Raw genomic sequence first — 25,207 nt, 5'->3', positions numbered from 1 at the left:
TTAACTTTCTGATAAAAATTAGTCCAGTTTTAACGATTTTAGCACGATTTAAAATCAATTTGGACTTATGGGAATTGTAAAACTTGCCAAAATAATCCCGTCTTGATCTAAATCAGTTGACAAATAAGCCTTTTATTTTGCCATTTTGGATAAAATGCCTTATCAATCTTGAAAAACAGAGATAATTTCCAATTTTATATTATAACTGGCATTCATAAGCACATCCTAAAAACAGAATATTACCAATCACAAATAGAATTTGAAAAATCCAAAGATTTTTTTGAAAAGCCAGAACAGAGACATTCTTATTTCTTGATTAGTTGCAAAGGTGGCTGAAGTACTTCCTGTTCGGGTTTCAAAGTTCTCGAACGTTAATAAATACCAGTCTTCACTTTGTTAATAAATATTCTTTTAATTTTTAAATATTTTTTTCTGTCCCTAAACTTTTAATCCATTTAGAGACCAAACGGTAAGAGATACGAATTTTCGTTCTTCCGTGACCCTCCCCATAAGTCGACGGAAGGATCATTATAATTTTCGAAAACCATATTTTTGGTTTATTTCGAAAACGACTCCTACGATTTTTTTTATTTTTTTTTATGTTTTGGAGATAGTTCAGGTGAATATTTCCTCTAATATCCATGACCTAAAAAAAATCTACATCTTGAATTTTTGAAGGTCAAATTTTAACCAGTATAGAGGGCCTATTTGATTAAATTTGGATTTTTTTGGAAAGATTTTGAAATCTCTAATGAATCGGTTAAATATTCGAAAATGGCTTATCTTTCTCATGTTTACATTTTTTTAATTGTCCGTTTGCCTGTAACTCATGCCAGAACAATAAATAAAATAAATTTCAACATTTTGACAAAAGTGTCAATAGAGGTTTCCTGTCGAAGAGGTGCTCATTCGACCGTATATCAAAATTCTTTAATTAACATTTAATAATTCGAATATCTTTTTATTAGTAAACTGGACAGCGTAATCATTACATGGGTACTTAATTTTTTATAATTACACATATTCAGACCAAACGGTCGTAAAACAACCTTGTTAAATTTTTATTGAAACCTAAAGTAAATTTAATGTAAAATTAGGATTTCCTTCGAAAATTGCGTAAATTGGCAAAAGAATTCCTCCACGAAGCATTAAATTCCAAAGTTATGTGCATTTTGCATGTGATGTGCAACAAGACGCGATGTTGTCTTATGCAATGGGCGTCTTTATGACGAAAGGATATATCAATAATTTACACCTGATGGTAAAGAATTTCACCAAGAACTCACCTTATTGACATTGAGAGGTATCGTATATAGAAATGCATCTTCAAGCGTATGAGTCATAGTCATGTTGTGATTTTTATAGTGAAAATAACTGACCCTGCTTCAAGATTATGAACTTTGGTTTTCCAATTGACTGGAGAGTATTTTAACTTTTGTCCTTTGTGCCATGTTTATGCCAATAATGAATCATCTCTCAAGAACATTATTGTATGGTCCGGGCTTGAACATGATTTTTTTTCATTAAAGCAGCATAAGAAGCATAAATGGAAAATGGGAAGAGAGTCATATAGTGAGATGTATTTCGCGATGCATTTCTAATTTGTCATTCATGAATAATTCATATTGAAAAATGGAAGGCATTAAGTGGAAAGAGAAGGAAAAAAAAATACTGTGCTAGTGCAAAACTCTCAAACGTAACACTATATTTGATAATGTAAGATGATGTCAGAGAAAATGGGAATTTTTGTCTCTGAAAACTAATCAATGATGCAGATTCGAAGATGAGTCAACCGGTTCTTTTGCTAAACGAAAGTTGGAAATTTGAATGAGAATTGTGTCTGTGGCGCTAATGATATTGATTGGTCTTGTAGAGGAAAATCATGAATGAATGTCTAGATTGGACCATTAAGCAGTGATTTTTTTTTAATCACTGCTTCTGTGATGATGTAGTTCAGTTGACAATTTCTAATCGAGTTTAGATGCACAGGGCTCTTATTTTGAACATTTAAAATGATAAATTCACGAACATAACCAGACAAAGTATAGGGTATTGCCTATTCTACACGGTAATTTTTTGATTATAACTAAAAGCTAGAGCTATATAACTAATACTAACAAATGTCGAAGAAGCACATATTGGTACTTTAAGAACTTGTGTTATGACCTATTGGCACTCTATTTTCTGTCATGATGAAATTTAAAGACCTATTCTTTTAAGAAAATAGAGATTAACAAAAATAGCGTCCTATTACTTGCATTTTATAAGACACATTAAATAAATTTCACTATTTTGACGAAATTGCCAACAAGTGTTCCCTAGCGAACTGATGTTCGTTTTCGACTCTATCTAGTGCAATATACCATTTGTGTGTAATCTTGCATACATTCCCGTATTCCAAATCGGAAACTTAATAGAGTTCCTAATTGCAACCAGTAAAATTTTGCCTGGTTGTATGTATTTTACTTCAAATTACGGATATGACCGGTCACTAAAATTAATCCCGTTGACCGGTCTGCCTTGTAACGTAAGTACTGTAGGTTGTACCGGAATAGGGTTGGTGGGACAGTTTCGCCTTTTGAAATGCTTTTTGAAAATACAAAACGATAGGAGAATAAATTTATGAGAAATATGATGTACATTTTCAAATAGCCAATACTAAAAGGAAATGACCTAGACTTATGGGCTCTTAAGAGTTCATCAAAAATTGTCTGCAAAAAATGAATAAAAATATAGACATGGATTTACTGTAAATTTGGACACCTTGCTTGTAATTTTGGACACTGCTTGTTATTTTGGACAGCTGTTTCGTCGCAATAAGATACCGATTCTCGTCCATTTCAAGAACCCAATTTACCAAGTTCTCTTCCTGCTTACGGAAAGAAGTAGCAGGATGTCCCAAGGAGCACGAAAACTTTTCATATAATTCATTAACGAGCGTTGACTTCGGCACTCTAAGTACGCGCAGATTCATGTATTCCCTTTTCTTTTAGAAATCCTACTACGTTTTTTGCACTGCATATCATTTGTAGCGGTAATGCTGTTTTGTTTCTTTAGGCATTGTACAATCAACAAAAATTAGAAATTTATAGAATTTCAAGAAATAAAACAACTATTATTATTAATCGTATCGAGACACTTTACTTGGTATTACAATATAATCATTACAAGGTGCCTCGTGTTGGAAGAATCTGCAGATCGTAGATCGCCCAGGAACGCCTTCCCCGTAGTGAATGCTTCTTCCGTGCTCCTGAAGGTTTTTGGGCAGAGGCGATGCATTTTATTACAGAGAAAAATGTTTTCCCGACATTCAGTTGATTGCACCGGGCGGGACTCAAACTCACAGCTGTGACAGTCGAGTCAGAGATCTCACTGCCCAAGAGCCAACGGTCTAGCCTATTGCGCCACTGAGATCCTAAACAAAACAACTGTCCTAATTAGGAAATACAACTTCAGTGGTAGGGAAAAGTGGGTTACCTTTGAAATTGAACTTTTTTTTTCTCTATTTTTAAAGGATATTGAGGCTTATCGTTGAGCTTCACAATTATTAGTTTGTGAATTTTAATAATACCACGGTAAGGTTTAGTTCCATTTAAAAATAGAAGACAAAAACCCAATTTTAAAGCTGCCCGACTTCCCCCTAAATCTCACACAAAATTGTTTAGTTTTTGCAGTAAAACGCAATTCGCAAAGCATGTTTCATTTCAAATCTAATAAATCACTGTTAGCATGTATTAACACAATATTCAATGAATATTTAATCATATCGCTTTAAAATGTCGAAGAAAAATTATTAATACTGAACTAAGGCTAAACAAGATAGAAAGTAAATACAAAGTTTTGTCCAGTTTTGTCATATTTTTCGTCAGGAACTGCTTATGTTTACACTGGAGTTTCAACAAAGCAAGTTTAATTCAAACAACATTCAAAATTGAACGAATTGAATGTCAATATCTTCTAGCAAGAATATATATTTAGATAGAATACACTGGAAGCACACTCCATAATCAATTTTAATCAATTTATTTAGTGTCTAGCTTTACTCTCAAAGTGTCCGAAATTACAAGCTGTCCCGAATTACAAGTACTTCCCCTATAAACAAACCATAATAATGTCTGTAAATGGGCGAGAATAAATGAAACAATTCAACTCACTAAGTTCTAGTATTATGTGCTGGGAAATGTAGTATACAGTAGGACTGTTTTTTGTTCACTAGAGACATTGAGCCCGATAACAAGTAGATTTTGATTCTCCAATAGTGTCTTGGATGAAAGGTAAATGGAACTCTATTTGCACAAAAAGTCGTTGAAGTTCGAAGAATTCAAATTCAATTTCGAATTTTCATACTAAATTTTCGAACAAGTTGGGGGAAATTTATCAAATATCACACTAAAAAGCTGGCAAAAGAGTTACTCAGTGATTATGGGGTGATTGCATAATGGGACAAGAACAGTAATCGTTGTTGTTCAGTTTTTTCCTCACTAAAATGTGAAGACCGTCACATTTTGACACTTGAGCACTTCGAAATTCGAACAGGATGTTACTTCCGCCACCTTGCGAAAGTGTTAAGAAGTAAGAAAGTCTCTTTTTTGGATCTTCAAATAGATTTTCGAATTTTTCAAGATCTACTTCTGTACGGAAAGATTGGAGTTTTCGTGTTTGGGTCAGGTCTAAGTTCAGAGGATAGGAACATCTTTAATTGAAAGTTGCCTGGTGCGGATTTTGATCTTGAGTAAAAAGTAAGACAGACACATTTGGAATTCAGACAACTCCTTCTAAAACATTTTAGAATTTAATTAATTACTAAATGAATATTAAATTAACAGTCAAGAACTCTCAAAAAGGTTCGTCCAAACTTACACATTGTCCCCATTGTCCCCATAATTATTACATAAAAGATTTACGACCACTGCACTTCCTTTAACATTCATGCTCACTTTCTGCATCTTTTTTTGCAAGATTTTGTCGTGGAAATTGTTTCCCTGACCATGACTAAACGCGTCTGCGGTCATGACATGAGTGTCAGTTTAAATTCAGGATTGTTTAACTAATATTTCAATTCTTTTTTTTAATTTATAGCTTCTATGGCTTAATATTTGGTGTTTCCTGAAGCATTTTACGTTCTTTGATTTGGTTTACAAATGAGGTTTCCAATGAAAAAATCACAAGTCTTACAAGCTTCAACAACTTATAAAGAAACTTTTGCAGAAAAGTTTCACTTTCAAATTTAGATATGCGACAAATTCTTTATGAATTTGCTATCAATTCTTATCGCCGGTATTTATATGGTGCTGGCAATGAGGTATGATGTATAAAACCGATTAATGAAGGAACGGGGAAAAACTGTTTGACTGACACTGGATAGATATTGGTTGCTGATGTTAAAAGTCGGCAATTGATAAGAAAATGTTATGGTGATATTTTTGAAGGGTGTAGCGTAGGTTTAGCTAAGGACATCTCAAAAGACATAGAACATCATCACGTGGGTGCAATTTAATCTAAATGTTCTGGGGGTATTCTCGAAGTCATAAGATAGCTTTTCTTGAAGAAAGCAATGTGTGTAAACCCTTTGGAAGATATTACCAAGAAATTTCAGTGATCGTGCAATCCTAATATTTGTTATTTATATTAGTTATTCTTGTCCCTTAAATGTCAACATAAACACAGTAAAATGTTATACCACATAACTCCAAAATTCATGGGTTTTCACATGTCTCCGAGACTTACCCGTAAATTGCTCAAAGACCAAATTGTGAGGCAAGATATTATATCAGCTTCAATATTAATTCTCTTGATAAATGTTTCAACTGCAATACACTGAAAAGTTGGCACAAATCTCTTGTATGTATTGCAACATTCAAAGCTCTTGTCGTGTTAGAGAAATGAAAGTTCTATGATATGACATATATATATCGCGTTATGTACAATGTGTTTCAGGAGGCATCAACCTTGTTTAAAAAGAAGTTTTTCAAGAAAAACATTTACTGTTACCGTTTTGAACCGATTCATCAATCACTCAAAACATCCCACAATCTTTCCGTACAGAAGTAGATCTTGAAAAATTCGAAAATCTATTTGAAGATCCAAAAAAGAGACTTTCTTACTTCTTAATACTTTCGCAAGGTGGCGGAAGTTACATCCTGTTCGAATTTCGAAGTGCTCAAGTGTCAAAATGTGACGGTCTTCACATTGTTGTGAGGAAAAAAACTGAACAACGACGTTTACTGTTCTCGCCCCAGTATTTAATCACTCCATAATCACTGAGTAACTCTTCTGTGAGCTTTTTAGTGTGATATTTGATAAATTTTCCCTAACATGTTCGAAAACTTAGTATGAAAATTCGAAATTGAATTTGAATTCTTCGAATTTCAACGACTTTTTGTGCAAATAGAGTTCCATTTACCTTTCATCCAAGACACTATTGGAGAATCAAAATCTACTTGTGATCGGGCTCAATATAGTTTTAAGAATAATACAATTGATCGGTTCATAACCGGTTCAATACTGGCTCTCTAAATCTCTGAAACCACTGCCCAAAATACCTTAGGAGTAATATCTTTAAATTTCGGATTAATATTAGTTATCGGTTATAAACCGGTTCATCGTCATTTTCAACCGCTTATCCCTATTGGGGTCGCAGACCTATGATATCCAGATTAGCAAGCTTGTCGATCCTCCGCCCTCTCAGAAAGATGTTCGGATTCGATTACAAGTCGCTCTAAGGTAAGATTCTTAATTTGATTCAGCCACTTCGTCATAGGTATGCCTCGAGGTTGACGCCTCCTCACAAGGGCTTGCTGAACCGATTCACAATCGATTGAAATCGGTTCAGGCTTGTCCAGAATTCCAGAATCCAGTCGAAACTTTTTCCAACTCAACTGGATTGGTAAATTCTTCAAATTGTACAAAGAAAAATTCTAATTGAAATAGTTTAGTTCCTATTGGAGTCTTGTAGTGGCCTATAAGAAACGTTTATCGATCTAAAGTAAATTTTGTCTTGATATTTTCAGAATTTATAAAGAGAAAACAAAATTAAAATTAAAATTTGTTAATCTCTTATACGGGCTTCAGACTTAAGACTTAACCATATGGCTTAACTGCTTTAATTTCTTATGAATTAAATTTTTTCGGAAAAATTTAACTTAGGATTGGATTATTAAAGATAAGTCACCTATAGGGTTCTCAAAAAGCAATAAAATTGCTCGCTATTTAGGATTTTGAGACCTTCAGGAACTGAGCCAAATCTCTAGTCTGAAGACCGCTTAAGAATTGTACAAATAATAATACTAACTACAAAGTAACTACAGAGTTCTAATTAAAGTTTTGTAGTAGTCTATAGGAGTCGTATATCGCGTATAGCAGTAGTCAACCTCCTAATGGGTTTTTAGGGCCCGTAAGGGGTAATCAGTAAAAGATAGATAAATATACATATATTTGATGTGTTTGTAAACTCTGAAGAACTGACCCCGGGTTTAGTCATTCAATCTCTCTCTCTCTCTCCATCCTTCTCTATCTCTATCTCTTACTCATAAAAACTCCATACTTATAGTAACAGCGAAATGTATGTAAAAGTACTCCCAACTTTGATACATAAATATTGTATGTGCTTAGGTCTTCTCTCTTTCGAGCAATTGTACAAAAGCTACTTCAACTATAGAGTCTCGATCTTTTTTTTTTGTATATTTCTTCATGTCGTGTTGTTGTTTCCTTCTTCAAATGAAGAGACTTCTTTAGCGATGAATGTAGCAAGAGAGAGAACAGGTTTATCCAATGTGTTTTCGTACTAAAAGGCACACAAAAATGACTTTTAGTGTAAATATGAAATAACTATATACATATATACAAAAATACACAACAAAAGCTTTGTGTGTATACATAGTTATATGCACATGAGGTGAAGTAAAGAACAAAAAAAATGAGTAATTAAAATGGTTCTTTAAACAATGATAGAAGTATAACAAAAAAAGCATGTTTCGCATTTGGAGAATTGCCGGAAAAAGCTAAATAAGTTGTCTGAAAATGCATTTACTGGTAGATCGTAATTCATTAGTGGAATTTACATAATTTGACCAGGGAATGTTTTTTGGGGGCTTGATGGTTTGCACTGCAAAAACTGATAAATTCTCCGACTTTAATTTATGTAAAAAATTGTACAGTGTTTTGAGGGAATTTCAAAATGCTACAAGAAAAAAAAATGCAAGATGGTATTATTACAAAAGCATGACAATGAAATTATTGCTCCAGAGCAAAATAGAGGGGCACAATATAGGGAAAGCACACTGAATGAGTTGATCCAAGTGTTTAAGTAACAAAGTGAATTATGGAGTTCATAACAGAGAGTTAGTAAAAGTATGCTATTCCAATGAAAAGGAGAAATCTTACTCTTGAACATTTTTTTTTAGTACATGACTGTTCTCATATGCTTCTGCTTAATTGACCTTTTTGCATTGGTTCTTCTCTCGACTGTTCGGTGATTTTGGAACACGACTAGGAGTTTAAAAAGCAATCGTGACAGGAACCAATACAAAGAAAATTCGATCATACAAAAGCATATGAGAGCAGTAATGTACTAAAAAAGAATGATTTCCCCTCTTCATTTTCATTGGAATATCACCATTACGTCAATTCCCTTAAATTATTTCTCCCACTTAGTTATCTCTTTTATATCTCATCACTTGTACTAAGATCTTGGCTATGCAATTTTCTCAACATACTTATAATTTAGTACAAATGTTTAGGTAGAATTCCTAACACATCATGACCTTGCTTATAGTAGCGTCTCTAAAACTAAAAATATCCAAAATCTATATTTACCAGTTATCTAAGATTTTATTTTAGTACAGGAGTGTTCTAAATCTTTAGCTTTTTCTGTACAATTTAATTCAATTCTTTTTCAATTGAAATCCATTGCAGTAGATTGCAAAAAATGCTAAAGCTCATTCAAATTGCAGAAACTAAGGATTGATCCGTTGTGACATTGGAAAGATAAAGCATCTGTAAACGTTTAAGTATAAAATTTGCTTTTCATTGTCGCTTTGAGGTTCTTCATGTCTTACACCTGCTTTGTACTAAAAACTTTGGTGTGCATTTTCTACAAATTCATACAAAATATCCACTACATTATTTATTGCAATTTTGCCTTAATACCAGAAAAGTCTATCTGGCTATCCTTTTTTTTTAGTACAAGCAAGTTTTAAATATTTAGTTTTTTCTGTTTAATTCAATTCAATTCTATTCAATAAAAATCCATTGCAGTTCATTGTACAGAATGCTGAAAGCTCATTCGAATTCAGAAATTACGGATTGATTCAGCTGTGACATCAAAAAGACAAAACAGCTGTAAACGTTTAAATATTAAGTTCATTTTTCATTGTTGTTTGTACTAAAAATTTAAACAAGCATTTTCTACGATATAGTTTACGATTTAGTACAAAATATGCATTATCTTATTAAACATATTTTAACCTTAACCCTAGAACAGTCTCTCTGGTTTTCTTTTGTTTTAGTACAGGCAAGTTCTAAAATTTTAATTTCTTTTATGAAATTCAATTCAATCCTGATGTGTAGCTGGATTAATTAAAGATTGATTCAGCTGTAGGTGAAACTTTGGCAAAAGTAAACATGAGAGTTGTGAACACTGAATTATATTTCTATACTATTTGGACTTAAATCGACTATTTCTTCAGTGGACAATGTTTCTTTTAGTATCTGTGAGCTTATATAAGTCTTGTCATATGCAGTCTAGCATCTGATTCCAAAAGGGGTAGTTTTTAAAACTACTGCCCCAGTTCCCCATGGAAAAGATAAAATGACTATACGTTATAAAATGCTTTTCCTTTGTAGTTTTGAGATTTTTCATGTCTTATACCTAACTTGTACTAAAAACTTGGCCACACATTTTCTTCTATACAATTTATAATTTAGTACAAATGGAAATCAGTATTTCATTATTAATTAGTATTCAATTAACTTGTTTTTTTTTAACCTTAACCATAGAAATTTACATAGAACCTTGTTTACGTTTACATATTTTAGATTTAGTACAGGCATGTACTAAATTTTTATTATCTTTCGTGCAATGCAATTTTTTTTCAATAAAAATATAAATTAAAGCAAAGTATTTAAAATATATTAAATGCTTCGCAAAAACCAGAAAAAATATACCTATTGAGTTCTAAAAGCAAGAAAAGCGGTATACAGTCTGTAAAGTTTTAAAACAAATTACTTTGGTCAATAAAGAAGATTCGAGATATTTGTATCATACAATCTATTGCTCTAACTATTTAGTAAATAACTGTAAGCCTTTTTAGTATTTAAATGTGCTAAATATTTAGTTAATTCTCCAATTTTTTTCACATTGAGATATTGTTAATAAAAATTTTAGTAAGAAATAAAGTTGGTTGACCCACGGTATAACTTTTAATGCAATTGATGATTCACCTCTTTAAAGATAAATTAAAGAAAGTGTAATGGTGATATAAAATGCGTATTACAAAATTCTGCTACAAAATGAAAACATACTTGAAATAGGGTGAAATGATGATTAACAACAGGTGTAGAGAGGCACTTAAATTATGTTATTATATATGAGTTGGGTTAATTATAATTCTCCATCCATCTGCCACCTTGGCAATATTGTTTCATGATAATTTTTATATGCATTAATTCCAAAATCAGACACACGAAACCCCACTGAGTTAGAAAAAGCAAAAAAATAAAAATAAAAAAGTGAGGGCAAATAAGACTTTTTAAACTCTTGAAGAATTCAATTCCCTAAAAAAAAGATCATTCGTAATTTGCCACTTGAAAAAGCATAATCAAAGATTGGTATTCATGAGAGTGCCTCAACTGTCGTCAGAAGTGCTTAGGATATATCTCTGCGGGTGGAAAAAAAATAAACGTGTTTTATTGGGAATTTTGGAGGTGAATTTGCGTGTTTTGTGTGTGGGAATCTCTCAAAGTAGTTTAATGACCTAAAAGAGGAAGAGACTTTTCTCTGATGGAGTTCTGCCAAAAAAAAATTGTTTTGTGTGTCATGTTGTGGGCCAATTGTAGAAAACAAAGATCTGTCTGTTTATTTAAAAACAGAATTCCTCCATCATTCACCTTTTTATCTTTATGTTGTCTCTCTCTATCTTTCCAGTGAGTGCAATAGTTGAACATGATTATACAGCGATGCAACCAGATGAATTAAATCTGGTCAAAGGTGCCATCATACAAAATATTAAAGTACAACCAGGTGGTTGGTGGGAAGGAACTATAGCGGCGTCTGGAAAAACTGGAATGTTTCCTGATAATTTTGTGCGTGTCCTAGAGCCGGATGATAAAAATCCGGTTGTACTGAGGTAAATACTATCATAATTATTTAATTTTTAACCCTTAAAAATCCGACAGAGAATCTTTAGGAATAACAAGTGAAAATACGATCTTTCCCTTTTATTTACAATCAAAGTAAAATCTGGTTTCTCAATCATTTTTCGGTCCTAGAATCACAGAAAAATTAAAATTCATGAAAAAAATTAAATTCATGAAAACCCCAATAGGGATAAGCGGTTGAAAATGAATGAATGAAAAAAATTTAGGATATAAAACTACTGATGGGGTTAAAGTTACCCTTTTTCATGTTAATTTTACCCTTAAAAAGGTGTAAAATTAACATTAAAAAATGTTGATATATTTTTACACCTAAAAAGTGTTAAAGTTATGAGGAAAAATAGTTAATCGCACCCCCGTTTTTTTCTAAGTGAAGGAAATATCTTTAATAATCACATTAAGTACTTTTGCAAGTTCAGGATGCCGTGCAGAAGTTCAAAAAATAGTGAAGCACAGGCTCTGTTTCCACAAGTAAAAAATATTTTGGAACTGCTCTGTGTTACTCCCTCTTGCTTAGCAGAGGCTGAGAGGAGGTTTTTATTACATAAAAGGGTTAAAACATTTCTACGGACGACCATGACATCACATCGCCTGAATCATCTTTGCCTGCTCCATACTTATAAAGAAGAGCTAGCCAAAATTTTCCATGTGAGGCTTCTCAAGGATTTTATATAATACAATGAATTTAGAAAGAATATATCCGGAAAGTTTTAAAAAGTACACTTTTTGCCCCTTCCCCCCTTGAACAAAAATCCGTTCCTACGCTCTTGTTTATTAAGCACTTAAAAGCACCAGGGAAGGCAGGAAGTCGGTAGGGGATGGGGCAGTGGTTCTTCCACCTTGAGCTGCTACGCCTCTTCCTCACAGCTCTGCGGGAACGAACCAATATACTAGAGAACAGGACAGGACCTCTACCGTCAAATTCACGGAAAATCCTGATGTGACTTGCCGGGCATGCCGGGAGGCCCTGGAGACTCTGGGTTCCAATCCAGCGCCATAATAAGATCCGTGATAGCATAACGGACGAAGAGGCGTAAGAAGTCGCAGGGGAAACGCTCTCCAAAGAGCAGGCCTTTACTCTCTGCAATGACAACCGTGGTCAACCGGGAAGGGGTCTTTGTAGTAGATGTAACAGTTAGCCAACAGTAGTGGGCACCAGGGGAGCAATCCCCCGGGGACAGTGGCGGGTTTGAAGCGCCTGGGTGTATACACCCGGAAGCTAGAAACTACTGTCTCCATGAACGTCCTCTGTTACTCCTTTGAGTTGTACTATCGATTCATGGAGTACGGAGAGCAACCAAGGCCAGAATAGGCCTGACCGCGATCCATTGTGACGTCCTATATATCATTCTTTTTGGCCGCCAATTTTAACATAATTTGTTTGTGACGTCCTAAGTTACTTAATATGACTCACTTAATATCACAAGACTTGCAATAAGCGACCAAGTCGCCTCCATGTTAAAGATCTGTAATATGACGGCAAATACGATGGCCTATGATACTATTTTAATGTATTGTACTATCACCAAATCGAAAGGTTAGGGTTAGATACTGTGGTTTGCAGTGAATCTCGTCGAACGAGATCTGGCGATTAGAAGACACTGCGATGCAGTGCCAGGAGACAGCTGCCCTCACACAAAGAAATAGTGCCTACTTCGGCACAAGAAAGAAGAAAACCCAAAACGCTAGCTTTGCAGTTACTATTTAAGGCATAAATATTTACTTAAGGTCTAGTGTTGGATAGTCTACATCTACAAGGATACTGTAACGAACGACCCATGAATGTTAAATCATTGTCCCTTCAGGCTCACTTTTTAGTAGTTTTTTAGGCATCCTCTCAGCTGGCATTCGCTGGAAGTGTCCCAGCTAGCTGATTTGGAATGCTCTGACGGTGTCTAAAATGTCTGGTTCCTCGCAAAGAACTTCCAGTTCATAGTTCATTCGAATACGGTACTCTCCACTAATTGTTTCACTCACTGGGTCACAGATCCGTCTCAGCATTCGTTTCTTAAAGATCAGTAGCGATTGCTCTTCAGCTTGCGTCATCGGTACTACAATAGACTCCCACTCAATTAGTCTCTTTTTCAAATAGGTTACCTCTCATTTGGATGGCTTTTCTGTTTCGAAGAATTGTGTTGACAATTTTCACGTTTGATTAAGTTTGTTTATTGAAACAAATATTCTCAAATTCGCTGCAGTTCCTCTTTTCTTATCGTGATTCTTTATAATTGAGCGTTTTTGTGGAATTGACAATGACTTTGACGCCCGAATCTCGATAATTCGGGTGACATTTTGCACCATTTGAAGTTTTTGACAACTTCAAAGTTTCAAGAATCGAGTGTGATATTCTTGTGGTGCCTTGGTGCCGCGGGGTCAGTTACCATGTGTTTTGTCTTCCCCTCTTTGAAAGTCCGTCATATCCGAGGCTCATCACGAATCTTCCTAACAATCTTGCTTTTACGGGGAGCGGTTAGCACCTCGCCCATCCCTCTCTAGAAAAACTTGTTCATTAGTCTGAGGTTCGTGACTTGCCACTGGAGTTGGTTACCCAATCTTCAATCACTCACCTGAGTGTGCAATGGCCTGCCAACACCAAGCATCTACTCCGCTTGGAGGTGAACATAGGAATTAAAAGAAAGACGCTATGTATCACATTACCCCCTTATATAGACCTCAATTTCATTTCATCCCTTTCGTGAAATCTTTTGTTCTTATTTTCAAGTAACAGAAGCTTTTAAAGAGGTTTTTGTAGAAATGATAAGGTACTATAGTGTAACAAAGTAATGTCATAATTATAGGATTGGTGCATTTAAACTTCTCAATAAAGTCCGAAGAGCTTCTAACGGATCATTAAATATGAGTGGGACCTGGCGTTGTCTTGATGAATCACATATTTCCTTCCTATTGACCATTTCTCGCTCACTGTTTGAAATTAAAATTAAAATTTTGAATAATGCAAATTTTGAAATAAACAAATTTCAGTTTAGACAACTTGTTTTGGATCAGTCTGGATCATATCTTAAAAGTACTATACTCGTCGTTTCGCTTTGTCCAAAATTAAAAATTTTAACCTAATCCGTTTTTTTTAAACTAATCGTCAATACTAATAAAATAAGGTTTAGATTTGCAAATAAGTAATGAAGAACTAATTATGGAACATCTTAATGTGTTGATTTTTTTCAATATTTATATTACATAAAATTTTCAATTTAAGTCTTCATCTTTTTCCGTAGATTGGTTCCATTGTTTATTAAAAAATCGGGTTTTCCCTTTGTAGGGGAAATGAGGCACCTTTAAATTGGGTCAGCTCTTAAATTTGAGTTTTTTCTCCTATTTTTAAATGAAACTGGATTTTATTATGATATAATTTAGTTGAACTAACCAAATAGGAGAAAAGCCTTAATTTCAAAGCTTCTACAATTCAAAGGTGCCCCCTTCCCCCTAAAACAAAATTCATTAGAGTCTGTACACTTCATATTGTCGAATTCTGCAGATTAAACATGAAGTTTCATCAAACTTCCTCCGTCCTTAAAGGGTTAAAAATAATCTAAATAACCACCCAATAAAAATTATCTCAGCACTCTCTTCTCTCCCGTAAAATAATTTATTAATTATGATGGTTCATTGTACATCTACCGCTAGTTGGATAATTGATGGTAAATTGAGGTGAAAATGACACAAGGCACTCACACCAACGACATCAGTTAGCAAAAAAAGAGTTTAAAAAATTGTCAACGAGAAAACTTTTGATGATTCATATGTAAATTTAGATCTGCTGTATAACATGAATAATTCAACGTTATACATTTTCTTGAGACATTTACGGTGTTTGTATATTATAAAAAAAATAAATGTCACTAAACCGATGTAGATGCGGCAACAAAAATATAAAAGAAAAGAAAAACAATGCAAACAGTGGTTGGCAAAAGTATTGGCACGTGGAACGAGGAGGGTCAGTATGACATTGCAATTTTTATTGTAATTGGGATTTTAAGATCAATTTTTGAAGAATAACTTCATGAGATTTCTTTAATCGGATTTGCGAATTATTCAAATGTCAGTCACAATTATGCTGAATATTAAACAGAACAGCTTTTATTGCTCGAACTCTACAAGGAAGGTATTTAGTATATCCATGGTTCCACCCCATATAATTCGGTTTTAAATGACAACTTTTTAGGAAGACCATCTGAAGTTTCAATATTTGGATTTTAGATTAATGATTCATCCATACTCGTCTATGACTTTGAATTGAGTCATTCCTATTACCGGTTTCTCAAGGTCAAAGTTTAAAGGTCTATTTGAAGGTTATAGACCTACCTTTGAATTCCAAAGAAATCAGAAAAGATAAGTTCAAATCAGTTTAATCAACTAATGAATACGATTATTTTTCGAAAGACTTGAATTCGGTTAAATCGATTAGTTTTATTCATTGGAACTCATAAGTTGGGGTGTTCTGCGAATTGTTTTTTAATTTACCATCCCAATTTGTAGGCATTAACCCTGAAGTGAAGCTTTTAATTGCGTTGATCATTTCATGGATGGTTTGTAATTGTGTTTCTATGTTATTAATTACAAATTGTCAATCATACAATACCGCGAAGTATTGATTAAAATTAATTTAAATAATTGAATTGTAAATTATTGTGTTTATCATAATTAAGTTCAGAGAATAGCATTACGAATTTTTGGTTTTATAACCAAGTATTATTTAAATAAAGAACATATATATTTGATAATTACACTAGGATTCAAATTAATTGTCGCCAAAGAGCGTCCAAATGTTTTTATTTATGTCTTTAACACTTAATATTTAGAGTTTGTTCTAATTATTGATAGAAGGTTAGACTCGGCCTGCAAAAGCATAAATGAGTTTCACATTAAAAAAAACATAATGTGAAAATCCCATTAATTTTTGGCATCAATGCTATAAATCAATATAAACCAATATTTGCGTGGTAAGTTTATCTCTTTATCAATAAATAGATCTAATTCGAAATATTAATTGATTCATTATAGGTACAAATCAAACATTTGAACTCATAACAGCTACAATTAATGTGAAACACATTAAATTTTCAATGTTCAAGTGTGATAACACCGTTATGTTGTGTTTTTAAGTATTTCGAATTAATTAATTTATTAAAAAATATCAATTATGGTAATTTACGACCATGACATTACGGCAAAAAATAATATTTTACATAATACTCATTTTCATTTATTAAATATCAAAAATGGCAATGTTGGCAATGTATAAGGTCAATAAATGTTTCTTCTAATAATCTTACGCATGTTCTACTACGATCGGACTTAAAGTTTGCTTATGTGTAACTCGCACTTTCTTGATCAAAAATACTCAAATACTTAAGGTACTTGAACCGCATTGATGAGTCTTTAAGGGACAAAGCCGTTTACATTAGCCTATTATTGTTCTGCCCTCTAAGAACCATTTTCAGGCAGTTTTCGCAGCGGACTATGAAACATTGAGAACAAACTCCATAAACCACGAACTCCATGTCCTCACCCGCTCACCGTCTGCACCCTGGCCCCAATATAGGTCCATTATGCATCCCTGTCCATTATAACCCCCTGGATCAAGGGGGTTGTACTGAGCCAACCAGTCTTCCGGGTAAATTCTATTGTGCGGCCGTTGGTGGTCATTCCCAAGAGACCACCCGAATACCGCTTTACCTAGCAGTACTCGTCTTGTGTTGTAAAGACTAGGACAGTGACATAAATAATAAAGGACCGTTTCTTCAGTGTTGTTACAACTCCTACAGATCATGTTATACTGCATACCCAATCTGTAGAGGTGTTCATTTAAGTAGTATCCGGTGAAAAGATTAGCAAACGGCCGCACCGTGCAGCTACCAACAAGCTACTCTGTCCTTTTCCTCTCCACTTGTAGCACGAATAATCTGGATACGCGACAGTTCCCTGTAACAGCCAAGACCGTTTGGTGTTGCGTGAGTAAATCTTCCTTGATGGTGGGTTTTTTTTCATTTTGGGGGATATTCCAACAGCAGGCTCAGGACTGATAAATTCAGTCTAGGTGGTTCGCCTACTCAACAATCTAACTTTACTGAGCCATAGATCCTTCCCAAGATTTCGCTCTCGATGATATGTAGCGATTGCTCTTATCGTTGGGTCACTTGCACTACTAGCAAATGATTGAGACTCACATGTAAGCCAAGTACTCGAGCTACATTTTTAAAATTAAGCAGGACGTTATAGAAGAACTGACCAAAAATACTTAGGATGTTAGGCCGGATTCAGACCTCCAAGGTTTAGCCCAGTTCCCGATGGTCTTGAAATTCAACATAGCAACCAATTTTATTGGTTTTTCAAAATTTAATGGATCACTTGCCCATGTTGTTCCATCTTAAGTGATAATTTTCCAAAAAAAAAAAATTGATTAAAAAGAAATTAGAGAAGTTAAGCCATATGGCTTAGCCTTAGGTCTGAAGCCCGTATTACAGTAGACTGTCACTCAATCGGCTCTTTTTCAATCGGGCGAAAAATTTTGTTGACAATTTTCACGTTTAATTATGAAGCTAATTTGCTCAAATTAACTAGTTCTTCCTATTTATCTATCGATAAACCGGATGACATTTCGCCCCAAATGCCCATTTGAGAGAAATTCTACTGTACAGAGAGATAACCTCCTTCCAGTTGCGATCGAAGTGTTGATCCTTTCAGAGACTAAGAAAAAATTTACCCCAAAGATTTCGGAGTGGAAGTGCGCTTACTTAAATGCTCAAAACCGTGATTTCTTTACTCTAAAATTCGCTATCTTGCACCACTTTACTCTTATTGAGGAACAACGGGGGAATTTTGGAATTTTCTCCGAAAGCACTTTGAATTTTCACACTAAACACATTACAACTCATTTTGGGTCTCCATGTTGTAGCCCTAAGCTTTGAGATATCTAATTATCAGGTCGAGTACACGGAGCTAGATTCTCTCCACCTCCTTGATCGGCCCAAGACTGCGTTTCACGGCTCTTCACAATCTCCTTCCTTTCATGCTATCGTGAAGAACACACGCCATACGACATTTGAAGCGTCATTAGTCTCAGGACGGGCGTCCACAATCCGCTCTGCAATACACAGCTAGAGGTTCAGTCTGGAGGGTATCCCTCTGGGTAAATTTTTTTTTAGGATAATAGCGATGGATTATGTCATACAAATCTACTCTGTACATTGGTGGGTAAAAAGAGGCACAGGGCCCGGAAAAAACATTTCTAGAGTGATCTAATAGAAGACAGACCTGGCAGACGCGTATGAAATACCCCAATACTGTAAAGTTAATGAGATATCCCGAAGACAGGAAGCATAAGTACGGAACGAATTCTGAGAATATTCAGGAGCGCTCAGACGCGTAGGTATGCCAAAGATATCTCTTCAAAAATCAAAGGCAGGTGAAATCTGCTTTCACCGTGAGCTCCCAGGTTCCTCACACATCCTAAGACTATTCTAAAACTTATTTCTTCAAGTGCATTGCGTTTCCCAATTTCAGATTCAAATCAAATTATTCCGATTTAGTTCACATTATGAATATCACCTACAAGGTGATTTTTTAATAAGAGTGTCTTTTGACACGAAATTCTCCCAAAACTTTCAAAGAGAGGACACTAAAGATTGTTCATTGAAGATTTGAAAAAAATACTCAGAAATGAGATATTTTTACTTAAGGATAAAATTCATGCGAGCAACACTGATGGTAAAGATAGACATGCAAGTAGTCAAGCTTAATTAGTGTGGCCTGAATGTTGTTAGTTGATTCTCTTTATCACTTCTTTGATCGATATGCATGGATCTGAACTATTGCAATTTGCAATACTTTCAAACTCTCATCCTTGCTTTTACCACCATTCCTATCTTTAATCATTTTGTATAGGGCTTTCTGTAACTCAGTTATTAGTGGAAATAACTCAATTGCTCCAAGTTATGATTCCTTTCTCTGAGATGGGCATTATTATAGGGAAAAATATCTGTATTGCGGAGGTACATTTATTAAGAAACATAGGAAAAATTTAGTGATTACGCAGTTTTAGATCGTACGAAGTATAGGGACGTTCTCCTAGTGGCTGCTGTACCATGTATCTTAAGAGAGGGAACCCACATTTAGCATAAGAGTTAGCAATAACTTCTAGTCTACAAAGGAAGTCCAGATTCATTACGCTTTCTGTCCCAATCCTTGCTCTCTTCTTCCACCCTCTCACAATAGTATTCAACTCATATATCAATGATTTTGCCAGTCACTTTAAAATATCTGTAATTGGACACTGACTGGAAAGAGAATATCTTTTTGATAGTAAATCATGTGAGTAACTGACCATTTCAGAAGTTGAGAAAATGCAAATGATCGTATTCCATGCTCAGTTTCGTCTTTTGCATGGCATGAATAAAATAAAATAACAAAAGACAACATCTCAAGTGTCTCATATTGAGAGTGCTGAGGAATTGCACGCTAAAGTGGTAGTATTAATGAAATGTCGTCAGTATGCTCATTAATAATTTTGTAGAGTAAGCAAGAGAGAATTTATCAAAGAAATATCTATGTCTCTTGACTTTGTCGTGGAAATATATATAGCGTTGATGTTTAAATTCTCCGAAACGGGGAAAGGGATGGTAGGGAAGGGAGTTGATGGGTAAATTTGTAATGAAGGAAAGTTTAAAATTTTCTCTTATGTAATGCACCAAACCACATGGTTCTCTGACGATAATCTCTTAAACATTTATACTTTATTCATGCTTTCTTTTCTCCTCTTTTTTCTCCCTTTCGCGAATCTGTGAATTATCCAGGGATAAATCTGCAACATCTAATAGACGTTGCAAAGTGGTTTACAGCTATACACAGAACAACAATGACGAACTTTCACTTGCGGTTGGCGACATCATTGAGATTCTTGGCGAGGTAAGTGTTCCTCGGTTATCTTGATAAATTTTACTATCAACGTCATATCAGATGGATTAGAGGCGATTTAATCGGAGAAGACAAATGACACATGAACTAAATTAACTCCACTGACCTCGAGATTAATAATAATCATTCTTGTTTTGGGGTGGTATTTTTCTGGTGCAGGTGGAAGAGGGATGGTGGCGTGGTAAATTGGGTAATCGAGTAGGTGTCTTCCCCTCAAATTTCGTCCTGGCCGTCGATGATGTATCACCAGTATCGGCTAATAGGATTTCAACAAATACCTCAGGCAATCGCACTAAAACTAGTCTCAACAGTTCACGCGAAGATTTAGTATCGGCTGGTGTAAATAATTCTGTCGGTCTGATGGACAAAGATGCACCGAGTTTACCTCCAAAGCCAGTCAGAGAAATCTGCAAAGTTCTCTATCCCTATGAACCTGTCAATGAGGATGAATTGGAATTGCTCGAAGGTGATATAATCACGATATTGAGCAAGGATTTACCGGACAAAGGATGGTGGAAAGGAGAACTTCGCGGCAAAGTTGGAGTATTTCCTGACAATTTTGTCCTCGTCCAACCACCTGACGGTAAGTTTCTGAAACTATTTTAGATGTTGCTGTTTTTTTTAATTCTCCCATTTAAGTTATTTATGTTTCGTGCACTCTATTCGTTATGTTTTGTGAATTCTATTTCTAACGTACGATATGGCCAACATTGACACAGACTAAGCCCCTATGATGCGAGTCTATGTTGATTGCTAATCTTGAACTAGTCGTCAATCATGGATTATTTAGTTCCAAACTGTTTCGATCATTAATTCATTTTTAACGAATTATCTCTATCGTAATCACGGACTTAGAACACTCAGATTAGCAACCTATGCTTTCCGATCTTCTGTCACTTTAGGAAGATGATCAGGAATCAAGATCGATTTCAAAAGAATTCCAGGCAAGATCCTGAATTTGATTCAGTGACCTTGTCTTAGGTCTGCAACGAGGTCGACGCTTTCTGATAATGGCAAGCATTGGTTTTCTGGGGAAACTTTGTTGATTCATGCGCAGAATATGATCATACGATGATATGATTCCGTTAATCGCCAGGAGGTACCTATCATCTCGGAAACTTTACTCTGAATCTTACTTTGTGTGTCATTATCTAAATCTCATGATCATATGTGAGGATAGGAATGAACACTGCTTTGAAAACCGCTAATTTAGCAGAACGGCTAAGCTTGGCCTTCTCGGTCTTCTTTGCCAATCTTCTGCCAAGCTCCCTTATTATCGTAGAAGCTTGAGTGATGTGCGACGAGACTTAGTGTCAAGCTTGAATTACTAATTGCCCCTACATGGAAAAATCGAACGGATTTCCAGCCATTCATGCCATTGTAAACCAAAAATTAAAATCGAAACGCTGTTTATAGTCTATCTTGCTTAGCGTGTAATTTCTGTTACAGTGCCTTAGTCTTATTGGAACGTCCACTCCATCTCACCGAAATTTATGCGTATACACAACTTCGGAGCGTTGTTCTCCGAAGTTGTTAGTTGACATTAGACGTCGCGATCCAAAAACGGATAGAGAACAGTCATCGACTATTTCGAGAGTCCTAGCAATTATAAACGGAGCTACTTGTCGACGTCGCTCTGAACAATACCGCCCGTATAGTAACAGGGTGTCAGAAGAGTACTCCAGTAGACAATCTCTATCCCTATTTTTTATGATGAAATTAAGAAAAGATAGATAAAAATATATAGAGAAAATGCAGGAATTAAAAAGGCGAAGAAATATACTATAAAAGAGAAGAAAACCGCATTTAGATTGAGCTAGACGAGAAAAACGAAACTGAAAGGATTCAGAGCACCCAAGCTATTTGGGTAGAAACTTGTCCTTCACAAGGAAGTTAAAAACCTTGGTATTTTAATTGATCATAAATTATCCTGAACGGGACACCTGGAAACCGGTTTAATACGACCACTAGATCCCTGTTCAGCTCTTGACGACTTCTCGGTAGGACTTGGGGTCTTTCGCCGAAAAACGTACTATGGATGTACAAAGTCATCGTTAGGCCAATGATTTCTTATCGAGCTGTGATATCATCGGTTACATCTACCTTTGTCGTATCTGCATTTGTTTTGTATCTGCATTCGGTGCAAGCTACAATACAGACGTCCCCTCTTGCGTGAAATGCTGACACAAAAGAAATGCAGATGCGACAGAAGTAGACACAACCGACGATATGGTGGCCTAGAGTTGAATTTAAACCTGCTTGTAGCTCGGAGTTCAATGGAATCTGGCATTGAGGGTAAGAAAATTCAGATTTTCTCAGATAGTAGAGCTGCGATTCTGTCTATTAAACTGATTGAGTGCAGGGACGCGTTAAAAGTGGCCTCACAGTAATCTGACGTCGGTCTACATTGAGTACCTGGACACGGGGGTATTTTTGTAAAGAATATTGTACATTTTAAAGCATTCAAGAGATTATTTTTTAGGTCTTTTCACTGTGAGATGCTAAAAATCTTAGTAATGATGTATCAACAATTTTTTTGTGGATTTCGCAAAGAATGTGTTACTAATTTGTAAAAGAAAATGTGTATTCATTTTTTATAACACATTATCCCTTTGGAATTTTCTAAACTAATATTTTATAACAAAAGTAATGGATAGTTATAAAACATTATAAAGCAAGATCAAAATAAACGTAGAATTAGACAATATTGATAAATTGAAAGAACTGTAAAATCTTTGAGTAGATAAAAATCACTGCTTAACTCTTTCGCGTCACACTTTTATTCAGCAAGTGAATTCATGTAAAATTGAGTTTTTCCTAATGCTTTATGATTAAATATAATAGTTCTGAAAGGAAAAAAATTCCATTGCGTGAAAACTCAAAGAAACTCTGGGTCATATATGACCCTATTGTCGGAAAAGGAAGTATACATACCATTTTCAAAATCTATATCACGGGCTTTCTAAGAGTTTTTTTGCTTGAAGTTATTAATTTGGCCAAAACCATGGCAAACTGGGTTGTCTTGATGAACACTGTACTCCTGGTATTCAAGGAATCTTCCTGGTAATCCCTTGAACAGTCACTGTCACAATATTTTGAGTGGTATTTGGCAAAAATAAACTTATCCACATAATTATTCACACACAATACAATTGCACAATATGGGGCGCTTGCAGAATACTCTAAAATATTGCAAAATATGTTATAATTCATCAGATATAAGATCAAATGTCCAGGAGCAAGATATTTTCCTTCTGAATTTCACAAAAAAAAAAACAATGTCCCAACTGTCCCAACTACATTGTTGACACGAAAACACTTTCATAAACTTTTACCATTGCCGACAATAGGGTCGTATATCACCCGGAAAATTCAACGCGCTTTTCCGGAAAATTGAGAGTAGTTTATTATATCAAAATATGCAATATACAATCTTTGGATATTCTATTTTGTATTTCTAAAGAACTTTTTGCTGAAAAAAATAAATTAATATAAAAAATTTTGAAAGAGAAAAGTCATTTCACAAAGTTCGAAATTAGTAATTTTTGATCTCAAATATTTTCTTTTCCTGAATATCTGGAGTCTTGAGAAAATTAGCCAAGAATCTTACATCTTTCTATTATGATGTCGTGCACAAACCGATAGATTTTAATTAATGTAAATAGTCAAAAAAAAAATTGTTTTTTCCCCGGGTCATATATGACCCTAATGACGTGAAACAGTTTAGGCTTCATATAGAGGTCCTTCTCAGATATTTATCTCATGGTTATTTGCGCTATGTGCGTCTCAGAGACCGTTTGTCTACAGCTATGACGCAGATTTCGTTCAATTCGCTTCTTCACCTTAAGGACGATGGTTGACAATGATGCAATTCTTTTCGGCATCCACCATAGAGTTTTATTATGCTGACGGTATCTCTGTATTGATTTCAAAACTCAAAAGATTTAATCCCATTCAGGTTTTGAAGGGACCTAAAGATAATCATTGGAAACCTTTCCGGTCAAATATAGAGCAATCCCGCCATCGTGTTTAACTGACATTACGGATAAAAAAAAAATCACAAAAAAATCCATAAATGTTTTTGTCGACTTATAACCAATAAAATGAACTAACCTTATGTAAAATTTTAACATGCTGTCTTGAACGATTTCAAAGTTACAGCGATCTAAATTTAGTTGTAGTTTAATTGACTCACTCTGTATACTGTGATGCCATTTAGAGAATTCGCGAAAAAACGGGGTGAATCTTTCACAGATCGCCTATAAATAAACTTACACGAATGTTTAGAGCTCTCAAGAGGATCTTAATGGCGCAATAGGCAAGATCAAGGGGGTGCCATTAGCTTTGAAAAATGTGACCGATTTTAGTGTAAAGTCTTCCCTGTTTTCGTACACATTTCACGAGATATCTCTAAAACTACGTAGGTTGCCAATTTGTAGTTTTCGGTTGCCTATTCTATATTAAATTGGCTTTTATTTTGTATTAGCATTATTTGATAATTCATTCTACAATGACAGAAAACGGCTAATAAATTAAAAAGTTTTTTCGGCACGCTTGAAACATATGGGAAACGTAGGAAGTGTCATGCCCCTGGGCAAGATCGTTGCCTCTTGGGCGGATAGATCTGTCCAAGTGGCGTTCCTGCGCGATCTACCATTAGCAGATTCTTCTAATACGGGATATACGACAACATGATTGAATTGTAACAAATATATCCCGATACGATTAATAATAGAGCTCTAGCTTCTCAAGCAAGAAGCTCTAAAAAACGGTTGAGTCCTTTAGTTTCAATAATATATGCGTTGTTTGCATGAATTATAGCCTAAATGCGAAAAATTGACTTTTTACAACAAATGTCACATAAAAATCACTGCAATTAAATAATTTCGCAAATTTTGATTTT

At 34.8% G+C, this 25,207-nt stretch overlaps 1 protein-coding gene across 1 annotated transcript in view; it reads left to right on the top strand.

Moving 5' to 3' along the window:
- Positions 1-25,207, top strand: part of LOC129809918 (CD2-associated protein) — a 37,574-nt gene that overhangs the window by 10,465 nt on the left and 1,902 nt on the right. The window contains exons 2-4 of the mRNA XM_055860063.1: positions 11,144-11,345; positions 20,184-20,295; positions 20,464-20,887. Coding sequence (XP_055716038.1) covers positions 11,144-11,345; positions 20,184-20,295; positions 20,464-20,887 — 738 coding nt within the window. The remainder of the gene's footprint in view (positions 1-11,143; positions 11,346-20,183; positions 20,296-20,463; positions 20,888-25,207) is intronic.

Source organism: Phlebotomus papatasi, chromosome 1, assembly GCF_024763615.1.
Source record: "Phlebotomus papatasi isolate M1 chromosome 1, Ppap_2.1, whole genome shotgun sequence".
NCBI classification, from domain to species: Eukaryota; Metazoa; Arthropoda; class Insecta; order Diptera; family Psychodidae; genus Phlebotomus; species Phlebotomus papatasi.
The sequence above is the reverse complement of the archived record's forward strand: the minus strand, read 5'-3'. Positions and strand labels throughout refer to the sequence as shown.